Raw genomic sequence first — 13,191 nt, 5'->3', positions numbered from 1 at the left:
TCCCTTGGAAGGGGAAAAAAGCCTTGGTATATGATGATGATGATGACTTAATTCACCTGTATTTAACATTCTCACACAATTTTGCCATCATGCTGGTCAAAGACACTGGTCAAGATTTCTCTTTTAATTCCATCTTTGTGAACTGGAGCAGCATTAACTCTTTTCTGGTCCTGGGGTACTACCCCTTTCCTTAATGAACACACAATCACATTGCAAATCTTGTCCACCAGTTGTTCCCCATATATCCTACTTAAGGTCTCACTGGGCCCTGGAGCTTTAAATATTTCCAATACTTTATGCACTTCCTTCACTTCCACATTTCATTCAGTTTGTATTTGTTCATATATGCTAATGTAGCTAAGGTAAAACCCATGAACACTGAAGATGGCCATCCCTGAGAAATATTCCTACACAAGTACAATTATGTTAATATATACTTACTCCATTGTGACATGCCTTTACTTAGTTAGGTTTTCATACTAGAAGGTTATTTGAAACAAGTACATAAAGAAATAAGAAAAAATATATATATATTGAAAAAGCCTTACCCATTTCCACCAAAAAATAACCCGGGAGGAAGGTAATAAATGTAAATAAGTATTTTATAAAAAGTAAATAAATTATTGTAAAAATAAGGCAACCCAAATGGCAATACACATGTCAAAAGAAAAAAATAATTCATGGTGATAATACATAACAACAGTAATAGGAGAATGGTTAATGAGAAATTATGTAAAACATAAGTGAAATTACATAGGATATTACAGAAAATAAAATTAATGAAGCAAAATTAATTCTCAATAATATTAGTAGTAGCTTTGAAAAAATAATAACTTACAGAGCACAAATAAATCAATAATGAAAAAAAAAAAAAAAAAAAAAAAAAAGTAAAAAATCACCAATGTAAAACTAACAAATAATTTCATGACATGAAAAATTATATAATACAAAACATAACATAAGTGACAAAATTATTGTTATATTTTTTTTTCAAAGCTGTCCCAGCTTTCCTCTATAACCAAATTAACTTTGCAATATTTTCTTATAATTCTGTGACAAAAATGTTAAATTTCTTTCAGAATGATCATTATGTACAGGGATCAATGGCAGGTTCCTGCAAGTGGCGGTTTTGTAATATGGACGTCAGAGAGAACTATCTCTCTACTGCCCGTCTTCAAAACCCATCAACACCCTCACCACCATCTGGAGATACAGCCCTATGAGTCCAACACTAAGTCCCTGGATTGGGACCAAGATCTCTCAGTATCTCCACTAATTTACATAAAGAGAATTGATAACTGGAAATGGCTAATGGCTACCTTCCTATTGCTGAAAGACAGTGATATAGAGTCCTACAATAATACAACAAACATAACACTCTAATGTTTCTTCCCAGTCTAAGCGCTGCTGCCAGCCACTGAAGGGTTGTAGATTTCCTGCTAAAACTTCTTCAAAAGTAGAATAATATATTCCAAACCTACATGCAATACAAAATAAAGCCTTAAGGGCAGTGAATAGCTGAAGAAAAAATAAAAAATAAATAAAAAAATAAATGTACACCTACACTCGAAAATCAAGATTCTCCCTATAGACTAGCCATCTATCTATATACCAAGGGTTTCTATTCCTTTATTAGGGAGGTAGCAAAGTCAAAGGCACACACCCACTCCCACCCATTCCACCACCCTTGTTTCCCTCATCTTGGCTCCTCCTGGATGATGGGTCACCTCTCCCCCCTGTCCACTGCCCAGGTCAGAATCAATGCAGCAAGACACAGCACAACCATAACAAGGCTGCTTCACTTACACAGCATCACCCTCTCTCTGTCTTCTCATGCAGAAATTAGAGAAGACAGGGAGAAATCCCTTCAGGATGTCAAAATATCATCCACACACAATCACTCCTCACTTGCTCCTATTTCTCATCCCCTCCCTTTCTTGCTCGACAGACATCGAAAAGAGAGAAAACAAGGAGATAAGCCCTTTGGGCTGCATAAAAATATCATCCATATACAGCAATCCTCCATTCACGCCCTATCCCCTACCTATAGAATAGCACATTAAAATAATGGGTATATAATTCTATAGATGACCCTTTCAACCTACCCAACCCTTACATTACAACAAATAAACATAGCCTAACAAAGGCAGCATTATATCAAATCTTGTAACATTATACTCAAACATCAACAACCTAACCTCTAGTACCACACAATATTTCCATAAGAAAAGAAAAGAAAAAGAAAAAGAAAGAAAAAAGAAAAAGAAAAAAAAAAAAAAAAAATTAGTCCACAACAGACTGCCAAATGTTATATATTTGCATGCAGATTCACATCATCTAATCACTGGGACCAATGACAGGTACTTGTTCATGGTGGTCCTCCAAGAGAGACAACAAAAAAGAATCGTTTCCCTGCTGTACATTTTCAAAACCCATCAACCTCCTCAACTCCATTTGAAGGCACCCAGCCTCTAGACTGTAGGTATGCGTGAAACTACATGCAGCGCCACTATCGCGCACGTACTGTTTACATCGCCATCTTTTGTGGCCCATTGGATTTTGTTTGGCTTAGTATGAATGCTTGAAGCATTCAGCGCATGCACAGGGTATTCAAATTATCTTGTTGTTGTGCAAGTGTATGTCCAATTCTTCAATTAGATACAATTTTTCACCGATTTAAATGGAAATTCGGTTATCAACCTCGGCAAAATAACTTTCTGAGTAAAAATATTAAGGTAAGGCACCAAGAACAAAATATTTTAATGTAAGAATATTGTTTTTTAACCCATTTTCTCCTGGAAATGAGCAGCTTAAGATCGTTGGTTATTCTACAGTTGAGCTTTATTTCAATACATGTAGGCATATTATGTGATACGTCCAGGTCATGTTTGTTTTTGTTTATACATGACATGTCGACATGAGAGGACGGAAGACAGAGGTGAGTGGAGAATGGTTGTATATGGATGATGTTGTGATTGCATGAGGAGGAATGGGCGGGGGTGGGGTGGGGGGGTAGTATGTGTGAGTAAATTTTGACGCAGCCCGAAGGGATTTCTCCCCGTCCTCTCCTTATATGCAAGGGGGGACAGAGAGGGGGGGTCGCCGATTAAATGAAGCGGCCTTGCTGTGGATGTGCTGTGTCTTGCGACACTGCTTCTGACCCAGGGCGGTGGGCAAGGTGCAGGGATGACCCGTCATCCAGGAGGTGCTCAGATGAGAGGGAGGGTGGGAGGGGTGTGGAGTGTATTTAGGGATGAAATGGGTGGGAGTGTTTTTATGCCTTTCCCTTTTTGGCTACCTCCCTTGAAAGGGGGAAAAAGCCTTGGTATATGTATGTATGTACGTATGACATGTCAGAGATAGTCTCGTAATAGTCATAGAGGGTGTTGTTCACAAATAATACTTACATTGTTATGATATGAATTTTAAGGTATTGGACAGGCTATCATTTATGCTTTGCCTATTACATAGCTGGCAATTTTATTGACATACTCAGGTTATTTGTTGACCCATAAAACCTTCACATGTCAAGTTGCATGTCAGTTGTGCTAGGGGTTTGGATTTTATTTATTACTTCTAAATTGATGATAGTTGCCATGGCAACATGATAAGTGTTAGTAAGAATGGTATAAGAAGGTCCTGCAATGTTAATGACATGCTCAGGTCATTTGTTGACCCATAAATCCTTTATATGTCAAGGTGCATGTCAGTTGGGCCAGCATTTTGGATTTTATTGATTATTTCTACATTGACAACAGTTGCCATGGCAACGTGAAAGGTGTTAGTAAGAACAGTATAAAAGGAAGGTCCTGCAATGTTATTGACATGCTCAGGTGATTTGTTGAACCATAAAACCTTCACATGTCAAGTTGCATGTCAGTTGTGCTAGGGGTTTGGATTTTATTGATTATTTCTAAATTGACAACAGTTGCCATGGCAAGATGATAGGTGTTAGTAAGAATGGTATAAGAAGAAGGTCCTGCAATGTTAATGACATGCTCAGGTGATTTGTTGACCCATAAAACCTTCACATGCCAAGTTGCATGTCAATTGGGGCAGTGGTTGGGATTTTATTGATGATAATCTGAAAATTGACAACTTAATGGTTGCCATGAAAAGGCAAATATGGTGTGATGGAGATGTTCCACACTGTTTTTGACATGCTCATGTAATTTGTTGATCCATAAAACCCAAGTGTGGAATGGGTGGGAGTGGTTTTTATGCCTTTGTTTTTTGGCTACCTTCCTTATAAGGGAGAAAAAATCCCTCTCCCTGTGATATACATTAGTGATAGAACTCAACCTTGTTATCTACCAATTGGTCTCTTGTTAAGTTCATGTTCTGTTTCAATGCGTTGTATGTTCTATAATTTTTTTTTGTAGCTATATATAACAAAGTGAGCAGGGAGAACCATGTGAAATATGCTCTAGCAGAACATTTACAAAGCATGTGCTCTAAAATAATTTTGAATGTAGTATGTGCAGCATATGCTCTACAATTATTTCCTTTATGGTAATTAGTAATGAACAAGAGATGAACTGAAAATATTCTACTTACTGGTGAAGTCTGACCAGTATGGGCAGGCCTTAATAACATGGTATATATTTTTTTCTCGGTCTAGTAAAAATCACTATTAAGAATAACAATTTACCTTTTTCTTCTTTCTAGCATCGCTAAAATTTCAACAAGACAAAGTAATATTAATGTCTGCAGAATATTCACAAAAATGACTGATAAACAAGAGCCAATTTAGTAACTTCTTATATCTTATATAAGTGGGGAAGAAAAGGTCTCAATTTAGCCTGATACAACAATGAGAAAAGCTGTAGCCTAAATGAAAGCTTTACCTGCATTGAAAGCTAAAACACAGATGCAAAAGACTAGAAAATGCACTTGGCTCTAGCTCCATGTTTATCTGTCTTTCATTTGAGGGTCAAATGTGGTTCACCCATGCCCTTTACCCATATACCAGAATCACTTTTCCTCATATATAATCTATATACATACTATACCAAGGTGTTGTCTGTATAATTACATGCTGTCAATATATCAGGACCATAGAGGCACCCATACAGACCATACACTCATTTCTGCCAGAAAATAATCTCCATTCACTGAGAAATGCCAAACAGCTTTTTTAACTTTTAATATCCCTCTTTTCGCCTGCCTTCAATCCATCCTTTACTACTCTGAAGTCTTCATCTCTTCATTATCATATGCTCCTGTGGTCAGGGATATAAATACTCCCAAAGTGTTCTCAGGCATCCTATGCATGGTGACTAAATGAAACAGTGTGACAAGATGAGGCATCTCTCAGTTTCTCTTGTGAAGAGTTAAGGCAAAAGAAGGGCTGGGAAAGACTCCAACCAGAAATCTAGTAGCTGTGACTTTCCAAGTACAAATATATGGAATAGATGAGACCAAACAGAATGAGATTGGTAATATGTTTATAAGAAGAAAAATGGATATATTAACAAATGAAACTAAATTGAAAAAGAAAGGTGAAGTCTGGGAATATGATAGATACGATATTGAGAGTGGAGAGAGGGTGAGGGAAGAAATGTGTGGTACAGCTGGTGACTGATATGTGTGACTCAATGGAACAAATTAAATGAGTGTGTGAAAGGTTCTGGAAGGAATGAGATTGCAATGGTGTTTAGTGATAAAAATACCCGAGCATGAGATGAGCCAGTTGATAGAGTAATATAGAGGTATGATGTGCCAAGAAAGGAGGAAAATGGAGAAAAAATATTGGAGTTGTGCACTGAAAGAGAAATGACAATAGTAAATATAGGGTGTATGAAGAAATATATAAGTATACATGGGTCAGGGGATAATGATGGGTACCTGGTTGTGGTGGTCTTCTAAAATGGACAGGAAATTAATACCCAGCTGTCCTGACTGGGAGGAAAATGAGAGTAATAATTAGAGATAAATTCTCAAATTGGGAAGAAATGAAAAGTGGTGTCCCGCAGGGATCAGTGCTGGCCCCGATCATGTTTACCATATACATAAATTACATGGATGAAGGAGTAGTGCTATATGAATTTCTTTGCAAATGATGCAAAAAACTAAAGAAAGTAAAAACTGAGGAGGATTGCAACTCATTACAACAAGACTTGGACAAGATCTGAAAATGGACTCAAAAGTGGGGAGTGAAATTAAATATCAAGAAATGTAGTATAATGGAATTTGGAAAAAGTAAAAACAGAATATCGAGAGATTATAAAATTGGTGAAGAAGAGGTCAAAAAAGTAAACTCAGACAAAGACCTTGGAGTGGCATTTGAATATTTGGACGAGGAAATGATAAAAAAAAAATTAACTACACTAATAAGACCAAAACTCGAGTATGCAGCAACACTATGGACACCCAGTACCAAAAAGAATAAAAAAAAAATTGAAAAAATACAAAGAGCAACAACAAAACTGGCACCAACTCTTTCCAAAATGACATATGAACAATGACTGTCCAAATTAGAATTACCAACTCTGGAACAAAGATGGGAAAGAGGAGACCTGCTAACTACCTATAGAATTATGAAGTGAATGGAAATCTTAGATAAGAATGATTTATAGAAATGGGACAATGGAAAAACAAGAGGACATGAAAAGAAACTAAAAAAGATAATTACAGAAGAGACCTGAAAAAATAGCACCCCACACAGAGTGATAGATACTTGGAATAAATTAGACAAAGAAAAAGTGTGTGCAAACACTATTCAAGATTTTAAGAAAAAACTTCATGCTGAGAGATACAAAGACGGGTCATCATGAGCATAGCTCCCTTCCCATATAATACAACTAGGTAAATATATATATATATATATATATAAGATACAACTAGGTAAATACACACACACACACATATGTACTGCATGTTCATTGTGCATTAACACAACCTTGCCCTCACTGATAAACAACAGAGGCAAACACAGAACTGAAGCCAGGTGTACTTAAGTAACTGTACACATCTAAATTAAAAACCATCACAGCTTTTTTATTACATGTGATACTATGAATAACAAATAAACATTATGCTGATGTACACCTTTTGGCATTACAAAAGTGAACTTTTATGAATGGTAAGTTCATTCATCATTATTAAGACATCTTTTCCAACTGAAGAAAGAATTCAATGCCAAAAGGGACAAAATATCAATCTTTAAAATTTTCTATGAAAAACAGGAAAATAAAAAGAAAAGAGGAAGAAGAAAAAAAAAAAGCTTCCACATTCCTGCAGACTTGTATATATATATATCTTATATCACTACATAACCAAGTGCAAAAGCAATGTGCTATATATGGCAGCTTTATAGACTCATACATAAAGTATGAATTCAAACACTACTAGCAAACTACACTGCGAAATCTACTTACAGCATTCGGTGCACTTGTGTCCAATGAGAGAATCACTTGAATGACAACATCAGCAAGTGACAACATCACAGTCTCCACACCCATGTGCAGTGAAGGGGGAAGCTGTAAAAAGTAGTTTGAAAAAATAATTACACAAATTATTCCTAAAACTATAAAAACAGGTGTAAGTTGGAGTGGGAGTGGATATATCCTTTACTTTGGCTACCTCCATAGTAAGGGGGAAAACGCCCTTGATATACAGACAGAAGTTGGAGTTTGGGAGCATGGTGGGCAGGGTACAAGGACTGACAAAGGTGTGAAGGAAGGGAGGAGTGGCATTGTTCTCAAGTGCTTTTTCCTCTCACATACCCTCCCAGCCACAAGAAACGACTGGCTCATCTACCACTTCCTCTCACTCTAACTTAATTCCACCCATCACACTTCTGCAATATCCCACACAAATACACATTGAACAATCTTTATGACATTACACAACCTTAATGCAGCCCAATCTTTATCTTAAACCATTCACTCAACTACACTCCCAAACTCAAACTTGCCCCTCCCTTTCAACTTAGTTTCACCCAATGCCAACACACCCATCTTTCTTTTCACAAACATACTGCCTATTTCTTCCCTTTTACTCTCATATGTACCACATCCACACACATTAAAAGACCCAAACCTTAGGGTTCTACTAAGAAAACTCCTCCCAGACCTTCTTATGCCTTTGCTTTTTTAGGTATGTCCCCTTTGGGTCTACAGAGAAAAGGATGCCTAGTCCTATCCCTGTCCTGTTTTTGTCACATTTTATGACTCAAGTGAGAATACTCAGTGGCAGTATTCTTTCCCCCCTACCACAGGGTTCTGTAAAAAATTAAATGTATATTCAGAAAAGTGGTACAGGACAATATTAAGGGTGGGGACAGCATAACGGAGCGACAGTTGCAGTATAATAAAGTATACATTATTACCAATAAAATACAAATTCTTAATATTAATTAAAACTAATTATCTTAATAACAATCCAAATTGACTAAGGTTCTACATTTTAATAATGAGCATAGATGATCAGCTTATTAACACAGATTCATTTGTTTAACAGCTATAACTGGAATTACCTTATTGTGAGGAAATCTGAAGGTGTGCTTGTGTGTAAGAATGAGGATGTCTGACAAGATTTCTGCACACAATGACAGTTCTAATCTACTGTCTAGGTGAAGCCTCAAACAGCTACACACTGTTTCTAGTAGAAGGCCTCGTCCTTCTGCAATGATTTATAAGTGGTTATTCTTCTTATATACTTAAAAGGAAGAATTACAGTTTTATTCATAAAAGAAAATCATACTCATATCTTTCCATTTATTGATTTAGGTTTACCCTTTTATATTACTACGAAAAATACTACACTCAATCAATCTGCTGCCTGAGTTCTCTCTTGTAGGAGACCCATAGCCCCTAGGAAAACAACCATACCCACTGGTTCATCCCATAATTCACTCAGAGATGAGATTTTGTACTATTGTCTAATAGTAGAGGGGAGTGGAGTGTGATGGGGATGGAATGGGTGTGAGTGGTTTTTGTGCCTTTGTTTTTTGGCTACCTCCTTATAAGGGGGGAAAAAAAGCTTTTGGTATATGTATGTCTAATAGTACACAATGGAAAGTGTAGTATTAGGTGTACTGTGAATTTGGTTGAATCTTACACATTTGGTGTCTGTTGCCAAGATAATTCAATGCAAAAATAAAGACCGATGAGAAAATATGGAAACTATGGTAAAATGATCTCGACAGAGTTTACAACTGGAACTACAGATTGAATATTAATTTGAAATCCATAAAATGCAGGGAACTGGATCATGTTATCCAATAAGTACATTAACATGATTTTATTTATTCTTCATACACAAAAAGGATTCCTCCCCCTTTTAAAGGAGACAGCAAACCCACCCTCCACCCATCCTATATACATTTGTTTTCCATTTTACCTTAGCTTCTTGTGAATGAAGGGTCATCCCTGTTCTCCATCCACTTCATGGGTCAGACACAATACAACAAGACACAGCACATCTACAGCAAATCTCAACAGCTGAAGCTGGTTTACCCCCACTACTTCATTTACATGGCAACCCTCCATTCTTGTTCACTCAAAAGTGATCAAAGAAAAGAAGGAGGAATCCCTTGGGCTGCATCAGTTTATCATCCATTCACAACAACTCTCCACTCACACCTATTTCTTTCTCTCTTTTTTATGCCTTTGTTTTTTGGCTACCTCCCTTGTAAGGGGAAAAAAAGCTTTTGGTATATGTATGTATGTATGTTAGCTTACATTACCCTACACTTTCACAACCCAAAGGACTTCACAAAATCTTTCATGAGTGATCTGTGTACCGACTCAGTGGCAGCAGTTGGATTGCTCAGGGCTGTAGGTCTGACACAATAAAGATCTGAGGCAACAAACCATCTAATCCTTAATTATTATTCTCTATCTTTCAATCTTTTCTATTTTTCTTTTTCTGCATAAGGGGATGAAGTGGCCTTGCTGTAGGTATGCTGTCTTGCTACATTGCTTCTGACCCAGAACAGTGGGTGAGAAGCAGGGATGACCACTCATCCACAAGAAGCCAAGAAAAGAGGGAGGGATGGAGGGATGGAGGGAGGGAGGGATGGTGAATGGGAGCAGAGTATGTTGGGATGAAATGGGTGGGAGTAGAGACCAGTAAGTAAATATAACTTTTCACTATTTATAGATTTTCTTACATTTCTACTGTACCATGTTTTCCTTATCTCTTACCATCATCCTCAAATAAGGTGGAGTTGATTGCATTCTTTATTGCCTTTAGTTTGGCTTTCCCCAACTCTCTTGGCAAATCCTGAGGCAATGCATTTAGCAGAGAACTTACGTGAGCCACAACTTCTTCAGCAGTCATGACTCGTGCCAACTGGTCAGAGGCTCCATGGATGTTTTCAAGTAACGTCACCTTGAAAAAATACATGTACACATATAAATAAATAGAAAATAAATACACAAATAAATAGATAAATGACTGATTGATGACTGATTCAGTTTAACATTATGAACTTCCCCTATCAGGAGGCTAGGACAGTTCCCTTTACAGAGGACTTTGTTGAGTGGAATTTAATGAGCCATGCCCTTGGTCCAACTTGCTGGTGGCAAGGTCCGAACTACCGTCATCTTTAAATTTCTAAAGACAAGGTTAGGAACTAAATTAAAACCACTGATGTAAGCATACTAACTAAATCTGACAGGTATCTATTAATATTGTAAAACCAAAAGTGATGAAAGAATACTGAGTAGAAATATCACATACATGAAAAAACAAATATATAATGAAATATACATTCAGTAATTAAGGATCACAAACCAATCCTTCATCATATTTTCATTAGTAAATAAAAGTAGAGTACTACACAAGGCTCAGATACAATAAACTGAGAAGTTAAATAGGCCTCATAATAGATTTTGTCTAAGACTGACTTATAAAGTTTTGATACATAACAAAAAACAAAACATTTTATGTATTAAAAAAGAAAGATTAGTAAAAGATGTGTGGAAGGCAGAGGTGGAGGGAGTGAACATGAGAGGGTGACCAAAGATGAAATGAATGGATAGGGTAAAAGGGGCATTGGGAAAGAGGGGAATGTCTGTTGAGGAAGGAGGGAAGGGAGAGGACAGAAGATGTGAGTGAGTGGAGAATGGTTATGTATGGATGATGCTGTGATACATGGAAGGGAGTGGGTGGGAGATGGGAGGGTGAGGGAGTATGTGTGCATGATATTTTGATGTATTCTGAAGGGATTTTTCCCTGTCTTCTCTTTTTCTGCATTAGGGGATGGAGAGGGGGGGTTCACCAATTAGATGAAGTGGTCTTGCTGTGGATGTGCTGTGTCTTGCTACATTCCTTCTGACCCAGGGCAGTGGGCAAGATGCAAGGATCACCTGTCATCTGGGAGGAGCCAAGAAAAGAGGGAGGGAGGGGTGGTAAATGGGAGTGGATTGTGTGGGGATGTGGGGATGAAATGGGTGGGAGTGGATTTATGCTTTTGACATTGGCTACCTCCCTTGTATGGGGGAAAAAGCTGTTGGTATAAGTATGTAAAAAAAAAAAAATAATAATATTAATAAAATTGTGTGTGTTATAGTTCAGAATTATATGAGGCTATAAAGTTCTGTATATCATACTTGAGTTTGAAGAATGTTGGAAGCCTGAACACTCAACATTGTAGCACATGACTTGAAGAGACATTCAACATCAATTCTGAATGAGTCCTCATTCTGGCCACCTGTAGCACGTGCAAACAATAATCGGGACTGAATGATGAATTTGAAGATGTATTCTAATGAACGGAAGCACCTGAGGATGGGATCTTGCTTGTCCGTCTGTGGGCACAAGTCGGACAGATGTCGCACACAACTTATCAAGCCTCTGTGGAAGAAGTGATCTTGGTAAAGGTATGTACTGTAGGAAAACATGCATCTGAAATCAATCATTCCACAGATGAAATCAAAGCATACACCCAACCTACACTCACCCAATACCCATGCAATACCAATCTGTTCCCTCTCTACACTACTTACATCAAACTCAATGCTACAAGACAGTGCTTCCACAGCAGGGACTGACAACTGGAACTGGTTTACCCACACCACTTTATTATAGAGCCACCCCCTTCTCATTCACTTGAAAAAATTGATGAAGCAGACAATAACATCCTTTCATTCATTTACAACCATTCGCCACTTTTCTTTTTGCACCTCTCTTCCTTGCTTGACTGGTATTCCTCTTGGATCCAATGTCCCCTTCTGATCATTCATTCTTGGTCTTCCTCTCAGCCCACTCAATCCACTCTCCTTATGCTTATCTTTCCTCATCCTTTCTATGTGCTTAAACTATCCAATACTCTTTAATCTACCCTATTCAACAGCTCTCTTTCTACTCTCAATCTATGCCTCACCTCCACATTTTTCACCCTATCCATCTTTATAATGTCTTCCAAACCCATCTAAGTTCTTCCTTTTAGCTTCCTTCAAATTCCAAGTTTTTGCTCCAATGTTCTGAACACAATTACTCCATCTAACCTTCTCTTTTGATTCAATCCCAGATACCTATTTCTCATAATACTTTTCATTCCCCCCAGGCTTGGTTCCTTTACTCTATAATTCATATTCTTTTCAAAATTTTCCGTCAAACAACTACCCAATCCTACATCTGCTCTCACTGCCTCCTTCACTTTGCATTTTGCTTCTACACTCTTCCTTCTGTAGCTCTCCAATACTTCCCTAGTTCTACTTTGCAACCAATCTTCATATGCTTGCTTCTTTTCCTCCATCATTACCTTTCATTCTTCACCCCCACCATTTACTGCCTTTGCTTCAGTTCCTCCCCATCCTCATCGACCCCACATAGTAGTCTTTGTACACTTTGGTACTTTCTCCTTGAAAGATGCCCATTCTTTCTCTACACATTTCTCTTTTACCCTTCAGTACCTCACATACTTCTCTTGGTTTCTCCTTGTATTTTTACTCTTTTTCCTTGTCATTTAATTTGTTCACCTTCAGCATTTTTCTGACTCCTTCCCTTTCTCCCCTTCTTCAGTTTACCTTCACACTCAATTTCCCTCCTACTAGATAATCATCTGACAATTCTCTGCTCTCTCCCCTGAAAATATTTACATCCAGAATTTCTCCAATCCTCCTTTTGGGTACTACATGGTCCACTAATTCCCTCTCAACCTCCCTTGCATCCACCAACCTGTCAATCTTCTTTCCACTACTGTTCTTACCTGACATCCTGTACCTCCCTATGATTTCA

At 37.6% G+C, this 13,191-nt stretch overlaps 1 protein-coding gene across 3 annotated transcripts in view; it reads right to left on the bottom strand.

Moving 5' to 3' along the window:
• The window catches only part of LOC143021898 (dedicator of cytokinesis protein 3-like), a gene marked incomplete at its 5' end in the record, with an annotated part of 69,296 nt that overhangs the window by 42,109 nt on the left and 13,996 nt on the right, over positions 1-13,191 (bottom strand). For all 3 annotated transcript variants that reach the window (XM_076179717.1, XM_076179719.1, XM_076179718.1), the window contains 4 exon segments: positions 7,380-7,481; positions 8,480-8,625; positions 10,152-10,338; positions 11,562-11,805. In XM_076179717.1, coding sequence (XP_076035832.1) covers positions 7,380-7,481; positions 8,480-8,625; positions 10,152-10,338; positions 11,562-11,805 — 679 coding nt within the window.

This window comes from Oratosquilla oratoria, chromosome 43 (assembly GCF_046742065.1).
Source record: "Oratosquilla oratoria isolate Oo_2021 chromosome 43, ASM4674206v1, whole genome shotgun sequence".
Classification (NCBI taxonomy): domain Eukaryota; kingdom Metazoa; phylum Arthropoda; class Malacostraca; order Stomatopoda; family Squillidae; genus Oratosquilla; species Oratosquilla oratoria.
The sequence above is the reverse complement of the archived record's forward strand: the minus strand, read 5'-3'. Positions and strand labels throughout refer to the sequence as shown.